General features: G+C 42.7%; 1 protein-coding gene across 1 annotated transcript in view; it reads left to right on the top strand.

The window, feature by feature from the left end:
- The first annotated feature begins 5,356 nt into the window (after positions 1-5,356).
- LOC108940915 (cyclic AMP-responsive element-binding protein 3-like protein 1) overlaps positions 5,357-10,274 on the top strand; it is a 36,683-nt gene continuing 31,765 nt past the window's right edge. The window contains exon 1 of the mRNA XM_029256064.1: positions 5,357-5,668. Within this exon, the coding sequence (XP_029111897.1) occupies positions 5,567-5,668 (102 nt within the window). The 5' untranslated portion in view covers positions 5,357-5,566. The remainder of the gene's footprint in view (positions 5,669-10,274) is intronic.

Genomic DNA, 10,274 nt, shown 5'->3' with positions numbered 1-10,274 from the left:
TTATGTAGCGTTGTATGGGAGCAGTTTTGGGTATGGACCCAACCACAGGGTACTGCAGCAGTAGCAAGGTGTAGGACCTTCAGCCTACAAATCCATGCCCTTAACTGCTACACTTCCTGCTGCCCTGATATTGTGATGCATAAGCACATAAGTATATGAGCATGATTTTTACATATCCGGATGACATTTAAGACCCTGGTTATTGCCTACAAATGCATCAGTGGAACTGCTCCTAGCTGTTTACAAGACTTGATGAACTGCTAAACCCCAACCAGACCTCTTTGCTCTTCTACTTCTGCCCACTTGGTGGTCCCACGCATGAAAGGTGAAGCATGGAGGTTCTTGCTTCTGGCTCCGTTGTGGTGGAACAACCTCCCCCTCTCGCTCAGAACTGCCGAAACTCTGTCCACATTTAAAAAGTGTCTGAAAACTCACCTCTTCCAGACTCACCTCACCCATGATCTCTTAAGCTCATGTAAGGTGTAAATGTTCATGCACCATAACTTTACGATAATGTCCGGATAAGCATTTACATAGCCACTACTCCTGTATTGTACGTAAATGTTTGTATATCTCATTAAAAAAAGGGTCAGGAGGTGATCAGAAATAGTTTGAGTTTTATGCAGCTATTTGTATGATGAACATTGATTCATAAAGTGGAAAGAAACGAACAAAGTTAACTTAAGAATCACACGTCTGCATCTATGTCTCTCTTTCTCCTAATGTAATGAACACATTGTATTTTCTATAAGATGTACGTCGCTTTGGAGAAAAGCATCTGCTAAATGAATACATGTAAATATAAATTAAATCTCATACAAACTGTACAGTAACTGCATTACAGTTGTGCTATAATTCAGACTGTATGTGTTGCCGTCATGCTCGACATCAAATGTAAAATACATGTATATTTCATATTTATTTTTACATTACTGCTCGAGTTTTTAGTATAGTATTATAGTTAAATGCAGTAAATCAGTGCCTTAGAGTAGAAGCCTATTGCCAAGTTCAGATCATTGTGAAAAAGTAAGATACATACTGGAAGTCAGTGGGAAAATAATGTCTGACAAACAGTGTGCTTTTATTTCTGTACGATTATTATACCTTACATATTCACTCCCTCCACCAGCTGTGCTCCTACAGCTGTTGGGCTAAAAGACTAATGCAATCAACACATTAAAACCACTCTACAAAACAGTGTAATGTGAAGTAAGTGCAGTAAAATGCATTAAATGCACTAAAATGTGCCGGCAGGAGTTCTTCTTTACTCTGTATCCAGAGGAGGGTTGCACATTTAGCCATATTGTTGCCTTGATCCCTTGCTGCCCAAAGACAGAGGAATTTTTATTGCCGACAAGTGTACAAGCAGTGAATGCTGTGCTGATGTTTTCAGCAGTTATTAATCAAGTGTTTACAGCAGTTGTTTTTTCATTTATCCCGATCCTGGGCTGGAATGTGAAATACGAAGCGGTAGACACAATACAGACATGCTGCTTGTGGAGGATTTCTCCATGCTGAAACAAAGCAAACATTTTTGATGAACAGGTCTTTTCAAAGCCAAGCAGATACAGATGAACAGGAGGACAAGGTCATTCCATGCGATAAGGTAACCTGCCTTCCAGGATAGGGAGAGACAGTCATTATGGGTAGACACTTTAATTAATGTACAGCATTTAATATGGTAGTTATGTGCTCGCTGGAACAAGGGTGAGGGAAAGCTGCAGGGTCGAGTGGCGTCCTCCCACCGTGTTTGAAAAGCAGCGAGGTTCTCCGAACGGGCCCTTCGTCAACAATCCAGGGATTCGTATCGGACCACTCCCCTGTTGACTCTTCCTGTCCCGGCTTATTTGGCTTGGGGAGGAAAGCGTCTCTGATATAGCCTTTGAAGAGGTCCAGATCATGTAATCAGGGAAGTAGCATAAATGATATCCCTTCTTGCATGGTAATTATAACTAATTATAACAACAGAAGGTCAGAGATGCTTCAGGTTCTTAAGCAGGTTCAATCCTGTCTTTGCAACATGCAGTGTGAACATTTAACTCTAAACCACAGACACGATTTAAGTCAAAACATAAATGCATCCTATCTGTACACTGCATAGAAGCAGATTTATATGACATATAGTTTTCATTCTCAACCCCTCCTCAAAGCTGTTGAAGGAGATCATGACACAAATGTAGTAGACCTATTTGGATATATTTTTCAATTCACTCTGACCAACGACAATCTAAGACTGCTAGTGGACCAGTTATTTTCTTTTGGAGATGCAAGAGCAAACCCATGAATGGTGGCACAGTGAGTAGCGCTGCTGTCTCACACTGTCTGGGTGGTGCGAGAGGATGTGGGTTTGGTCCCTGCTCAGTCTGTGTGGGCTTTGCATGTTCTCCCTGTGTCTGCGTGGGTTTCCTCCAGGTGCTCTGGTTTCCCCCCACACTCTAAAACAGGCTGTTCAGGTTCACCCATAGTGTGTGAGTGACAGAGAGAGTGTGTGTGTTCCACTAATGTATGGATGAGTGACCCATTGTAAGCAGTGTATCTAGCAGTGTAAGTCACCGTGGTGAATAAGGTGTGTGGGCTCATAACACTACATAGAGTTCATTGGAAGTTGCTTTGGAGAAAAGTGTCTGCTAAATATGTAAACCTATTAATTTCAGCACCGTTTTATACGGTCATTGTTATTCGGTCCATATTTTAGCCGCTCATGGACGTAACCAACTATGCTGAAATTTCTTTCAGTGATCCTCTGTGCAGAAGAGTTGACTAGGAACTCGAGCAGTGATTTTTGGTCAAAGAAGGGCACAGCTTACCACTCGGATGTAATCTGTCACACACCAACTGTCACACAAAGCACCACACGCCGGGGCTCCCTGAAGGTGCCTCCAAGCAGCCCTTGACACACACAGTCTCTTGGCAAACACATCTTTTGAACCACTGAATAATGATGTCATTGCTGGTTCTCCCTGTTCAAACCAAGAGCATTAAAGAGTGAGCTGTGAACTTTTCACCATGCAGGAAACATTGCAAACTGACGTTGATAGTCTAATGCTTTGGCAGAAGATAATGCTTGACATACAGCTATCAGCCACACCTTTCCTATAAACTGGTTCCAGTTTTTTTTTTTTTGGTTGGTTGGTTTTATAAAGAGCACAGGGTCACAATGAGCGAGTTCTCAGGGTCAAAAGGTAGCAATGTATCACAGTCATGGTCATACTTTCTAGAAATTTCCCAGTGAGTGTATAGATATTCCAGAATTCATTGGAGTTGTCATGCAAATTAATGTCACTTTTTCTAGTGGGAGAAATTTAAACACTTCGGTCATCCACATGTTTACAGACGGACTTTCAGATGTAGACCACAGCTTTAAAATTTATTTTTCCCAAGTATGTATGAGCCTAAGAACCATAACACCATCAAGAACGGAGGAGGTTAACAAGAGCGTAGTTGGGGAGAAATCTTTTTTTTGCTAAAAATTTTCTTGGATGGTTGCATGAACTCCAGTCCAGTAAACTTCTATCTTATCGCATTCCCAAAATAGATGTCAAAGTGACTGGAGAGGCTTTTGCATTTAAAACATAGCTGAGATGGCCCTGGGAACATCCTGCGAAGGCGCACTGGAGTGGGATAGGTCTGTGAATGAGCTTGGAGTTTTATTCCTGGATGTTGAAGAAGGTGCAGGCAGGGAAGACTTTAGCACATAGAGATGACCATTCATGGTCGCTAAAGGACACAACAAGGGCCTGTACCCAAGTCTCCCTCAGTCAGTCAAAAGAGCCAGTACCAGTGCTTGATAAAATTATATATAAAGCAGAAATCATGGCCCTGGAGTTGTTTGGTATAATGAGCTGTTTCTCAGCTTTTCTTAATTCTTTCCATAACCTCTTCTTCTTTACTAGAGCACCAATAAAATGACATAGTTGTAGATATCTATTTTGCTGGGTTGAAAATATTTCTTAAAAGTTTGAAGCTCTCCAGTGATTGATCCACAGATAAAAATTCTATATTCATCAGCCCTTTAAACAGCTCTTTTTGGAGCCCAGTTTGGCAAATCGTTGCGGGTAGATCTTGGTTCAGAATAATAGGAGACCATAATGATAAACTGTTCCCAAGTTGTTACTTAACGTCTTTCCAAATGAGAAAAGTGTTCAATACAAAAAAAAAAAAAAAAAAATTGGATGAAAACGGGATCTCGTGAAATTTCTCAATGAAACGCAAAGATCTTAAGAGTATCGGGTGGCATGAAGCAGACTCCATACCCATCCACAGTGAACTCTGGTCTAGCCTGGAACCATTTAGTCATTTGTTTAATTTGTTCAGCCCAATAGTAAAATTGCATTTTTTTTCCACACTCACTGTCTGAAACCGCTTGACCTAAGCAGGGTCATGGTGAACTGGAGCCTAACCCGGCAACAAAGGGCGGAGGGAACGCACCCAGGGCAGGACGCCAGTCCGTCGCAAGGCACCCCAAGCAGGGCTTGAACCCCAGACCTGCCAGAGAGTGGGACCCGACCAAGCCTGTCACACCACCGCACCCCCCCAGATCTTTCTAGTGTTTTTAAATCTATCTTTTCCCATCTTTTATATGAAGATGTGTTTGGATAGCTGCAAAAGAATGAGGAGCATTTAAACAGAAGAGCAGGAGACTTTGATTATGGTTTGGTTCTTCTTGAGCTGACAGCACTGATTTACTTGCTGTGTCACCCCCTACATGGTTTTTGTGATCTCAGCTCTGGAGATGTGTGTGGCAGCCTTGGGCCTTTATGGGGGAATTTTCACCAGATGCACAGGGTTTTCAGGGACTTGAAGCGGTTTGAATCACACACACAGTGTGTACAGCCACTTGCCTTGAAGAGGGTCACAGCAACCCAAAGCCTAGCTGGGCAACACAGGGCGCAGGGGACACACCCCAAGCAGGATGAAAGTCTGCTGGAAGGCACCCAAAGCAGGGCTCGAACCCCAGACCCTCCACGGGGTGGGCCCTGGCCAAGCCTGCTGCACCACCGCACCCCCCCGGCTTGCATCTTACTTACCAAATAACTGACAACATAGTGACCACTTTTTGTGGGTGCTGAATGATACAACGATTCTTTTTATTTCGATCTTAATATGTCCGGCATTTTAATATTTTACATCATGAAGTGAAACATAACGTAGTGCAACAATTATCCTGCAGAGTGACAATGTCGGCCACTGAATTGAGCAGAAATCGGTACTGTTGCTTTAAGAGACGAAAGTGGGTGTGGTTTTGGGAGGAGCGAAAATGAACTTTGGGCGGAGACAAAATGAATATTAATAGAGTGATTTGTACCCTACAGATGGCTCGCGCTGGATATGACAGATCAGAGAGAAGCACGAGAGAAATCTGCGTTCCAAGAGGCCTGAAAATTAATAGTTCTGAGCATCTCTACGAAGCTGCGTTTTGTGCTGCGAACGCAAAAAATCAAATTGTGTTGTTTTACGGAACCCTACAGTATCATATACCAAAGCTGACATTTTAATCGCAGTTTCACTTTGAAAAGTTGAGACATTATTGGTATTTACTGTGTAGCACAGTAAAAACAGCATCGCAATGGACACCATTCTGGACAATTTTTCGTCGGAGAAACTTTTCCCCAATTCCAACCTGTTGGACCTGGAGGACTTGAATGAATCGGACTTCCTCACCAATATGGTAACGACCCACTTCCTTCATTTTGCTCTCTTTAACACATGCTGTCAGTGTAAAGCGACTTAAATGCCTCATTTATTGTAATATATATCACTCATTTACAAGCTTTTTCTTTTGGTATTTTGCAGTACATGAATACACGCGTGTTTCTCCTCACACAGGTTAAGCAAATACGGCAAAAAAAAAAAAAAAAAAAAAAAAAAAAAAAAAAAACTGTTTAATTTCAAAATACGTTAATAGAAAAGTTTATTTTCCCTGTGCTAGAGGTACCTGATGAGATCCGGCTGTTAGGTTTGTTGTCAGGATCCTCTGGATACTCCCCCGACCCCGAGGGGCGTGGCCAACTGCAGTTATAGGCGTTGCTAAGGGCTGTGGGCGTGGCTAACTGTTCCCTTGCTATTTAACGGTTGCACGCCTCCCTCTCATTGGTTGCTTTCTCTCATCCGGGTTCTTGTATCCTGCTGGAGACATTTATCATTGACAGATTGCAGAAACATTCAAATCAGAACATGTGTAAACTTCACGAGGAATGGCTGCCCTTGCATTCACACAGTCAGAAGTGCAGAATATATTTTAATTTTGCAGGTGTTCTACTTAGGTCTTCATCTGTCCCCAGGCTGATGTTATTTGTTTTCAGTTTTATGAGTTCTGCAGTTAGTTTGGCTCTTTTTTTTTTGTCTTTATAATGACTATTGTATGAGGTCGCAAGATAGGAGGATTGTTCTTCTGTGGGACGTGTGGGCAGCTACTGGTGGTTTCGTGTGAACTGTTGCTGTGAGCAGAATGGAAATAATGTGTTTAACTTAGTTACGCTCTTCTCGGTGACTCAGGGAGTCCACTGGGGACAAACATAATGTCTAAAACAGCTCCCCGCCAGCAGCTCCGTCTTGTTCCCAGACACCAGCTGGGACTGGAGAAGGTCCCTGTAGGTCCAGCCCCACATCCCTTGGATGCCTCTCTGGCCATCTTGCATCATGAGTCAACCATATGCATCATAGGAGCAGTTTGAAACAGAACAGCCTTCTTCCTTGCATATTACATATGTGACAGTGATAACGTGATGGAATAATAAATCATCTGTGCTTATATCTTTCAGCACATTCAACAATGAAGGATGAGTTGCTCCAGGAGGCCTGCTGAATGATGGCAGGTGGAGTTGAAGAGCTAGTGTCCATTAGATAAAGCAGTCAGTGTGTGGAGTCTCGGTGCGTTCTTTGTGCACTTTACGTGTGGATTAATATTTCATCATTATATGAAGGTACATATGTGACGATGGCTGCCTGAATCTTGCCGTGATCTTTGTGATGTCAAGGCTTGGGTTCGATTCCTGCTCAGTATATTTGGGTCTTGCACGTCCGGTGTTTCGGGTGAACTGGTGACTCTAAGACGCCCGTGATGTGTGTTTGTTTGTGTGTCTTGTATTGCTGTGGTATGGATGGGTGAATGACTGGAGGTTGTTAAGTGTAGTTTATCTAAGTGCAAGTCACCTTAGGTGAAGGTGTTTTAAGTAAACACTTCATAGTAATTGTGTGTCGCTTCGGAGAAAACGGTCTGATCGATGAATAAATGTAATGAAAACGGATCGTTTGCCGTGTCGGAGCTCGGCATTTGTTGACAAAGTCCTCCCATCAGGACTCAAGTTCTTGCCTTCTGTTCTTTTTTTTTTTTTTTCTTCCCAGTTGTCTTCCAGTTGAATCAAATAGAATTCCCATATTATAGGCTCAGCTCTTATTTACATTTATTCATTTAGTTGACACTTTTCTCCAAAGCAACTTACAGTGTTAAGATTACAGTTGTTTATCCATTTATACAGCTGAGTAATTTTATTGGGGCAATTTAGGGTAAGTTCCTTGATGGTAGTTCCTGTCACCAAGACAAATTCCTTGTATGTGCGAACATACTTGGCAATAAAGCTCGTTCTGATTCTGATTCTGATCAAGGGTACTACAGCCTGAGGGGGGAATCAAAGCTGCAACCTTTGGATCCAAAGGCAGCAACTCTAACCACTGTGCTACCAGCTGTCCCTGTGCAACCCTGTCTTATATGACACCGGTTCTTCTAATGTGCATTTGATGTCGGTACTATGACTGCGGCTGATTTGTGTCATTGCTGTGAATGCAGCTCGCCTGTAATGTCAGTGCAGCAAATGTCACCGAATATCAGAGCAGAGACTGTGATTCTACTGCCAAACTGTTACACGAACGTGGTTAGAACCGCTGCCTTCGGACCCAAAGGTCGCAGGTTTCAATCTCGCCTCTCGCCAGCTGTAGTACCCTTGAGCGAGGTGCTTACCTTAAAATTGCTCCAGTTAAAAATTACCCAGCTGTATAAATGGGTAAATAATTGTAGGTAGCTTGACGCTGTAAGTCTCTTTGGAGAAAAGCGTCAGATAATGTAAATTCAGGTTTTACGGTTTTGTTTGATCTCTTTGTTTACAGGAACTCACTTTGACTCCCTTTTTGTATTTGGGTGTGACGGCTCTCTGTTTCCATGGGCTAGTAAAACCTGCGAAGCGGTACGACTGGAGTTTGTCGGATGTCGCAGTTCAAACAAACGGCAGGATACGTAACCGTGGTGTTACGGGATCAAATTATTGCCTGCGGCAAATCTGAGTTTTGGCCTTGCAGAAGGACAAGTCTCGTGTTGCATCATTCTTGCACCAAACCCACAGTCATTTGCCCTCCTTACACTGTCAAGATTCGAGACTCAGCATCCACTGAGCCGCATCCAAGTAATTCACGACTTTCGCGTTGTCTTCCGGTTAAATTGCCGAGCACTGATAATGAACAAAATGGCATCATAATTTCTTTCAATCGACGTTAAACTCTAGGAAGAAAAAGAACTACAATAAGTTCCACGTCCCAAGAAACCAGTTTCTCCAATGTTGATATTTTAAAGTCTTTTCTCTCATTACTCAGAATTGTGGGAATATTATTGAAGTCTATTGTGGATGTGTTTTAACTTATTCCTATAATTAAACGAGAATGTTGTACTTGTTCATATCAATTTAAGGAATATGAGTAATTGAACAAAATGATGATGGTTAATTATATGGTGTGAAGCGTGTTGCGTTAACTTAACCGCTGAACTGCCACTAATTTCAATGAAATACTCCCAGAGACATACGGTATTGTATCTGAGAACAGTACAGCTCCTATCTCTGTGGTCAGGACTGTTTTTGTAAGAGCTCAGCCTCATATGGCGCCAAAGGGATCTCTTTATTCCTTGCACTATCAGAAATATGTCGGCCTTATATGCAAGCAAGTCTGTGCAGGAGAAGCTTGTTTCACGGTGAGGTAATTTGCAGGGATCACTGGAGAAATTCAAGATTGTGGGGCATAAGTAAACAAATCAGGAGTTTTGACAAGTGTGTTAGTAAGAATGCCATACAGTACATTGCCAGGTCTCACTTGGGGGGTGTGGGGTTTATGCTACTCTTTGCTTTGCCATAGAACATACAATGTGCCAACAGATCCTTAATTGCACTTTTTAAATTTCTTATTCTCAGTGGTTTCAAAAGTGGACCCCATGTAAGATTGTGAACGGAGGATGCGGAGCCTTTTCCCACTGAAGACTGGGGTCTAGACCAGCGTGAACAGCTCGTATGTTGCATAGCTTTCACAGTGTTGCAGGTCATTTTCCTATTAATAGTTGGAAAGAACTTGATTTTGGAACTTTTACATATTTTAAACTGGGGCAACATAGTGGCATCACAGGTAGCGCTGGTGCTTCACAGATCCTGGCCTTTGCATGTGCACCACGTGCTCCCCGTATTTGTGTGGGTTTCCTCCAAGCGCTCCAGTTTCCTCCCACAGTCCAAGGGCATGTGTTTCAGGTTCGTTAATGACTCTAAATTGCCCTGTGTGTGTGTGTGTGTGTGTGTGTGTGTGTGTGTGTGTGTGTGTGTGTGTGTGTGAGATGGTGAATGAGTGTGTGTGATTGGCCTATGGTAGACAAGCATCCTGTCCATTGTACACCCTGCCTTGCACTGTATGATTCTGGGTTAGGTTCTGGTCCACCACAATCCTGGACTGGACAAGTGGTTATTCACAATAAATGAATGCGTGGATGAATCATTGAATGGATGGTTTAGACTGTTACTTCTGGCAATAGTGTGAAGTGCAAAAAAAAAAAAAATCCTAGGAAGAGGTGTTTAAGATATCCTGTAGTTCAATGAATTTTCCTAAGCATTTCTATGAAATTTCCATTCCAAAACCAACTGTTTTCTCATGTCAATTTTTCTATGAATGTTACCATTGACAGTACGTCTGCTGTACAGCTTAGGGAGGTTATCTGGATGTGAAAGTAGAATTGATGATTTTTTTTGGGGTGAACCACGTGTCCTTATATCTCCTGTGGACCAGCTGCACTGTTTATTTTTCCTTTTCTGTCCAGAGCATTGTGGGTCTTTTGTGCTCAAAATGGTTAGTGTCAAATCCAACGGGTGGGTTCAAGAGAGAAGGACCATCACCCTTCAGCCATTCGAACAGCTGGGTCCCAACAGCCTGCAGCAGGCTGGTTTCATCACGGCTGACCAGTGTGAACAGCCAGTTGATAAAGAGAGGGTTGGCTCTGGGCCATTCCCCTCCCACCAGTGTCCGCAAGGGAG

This window comes from Scleropages formosus, chromosome 11, assembly GCF_900964775.1.
Source record: "Scleropages formosus chromosome 11, fSclFor1.1, whole genome shotgun sequence".
Lineage (NCBI taxonomy): Eukaryota > Metazoa > Chordata > Actinopteri > Osteoglossiformes > Osteoglossidae > Scleropages > Scleropages formosus.
This window is presented reverse-complemented; position numbering and strand designations above follow the sequence as displayed.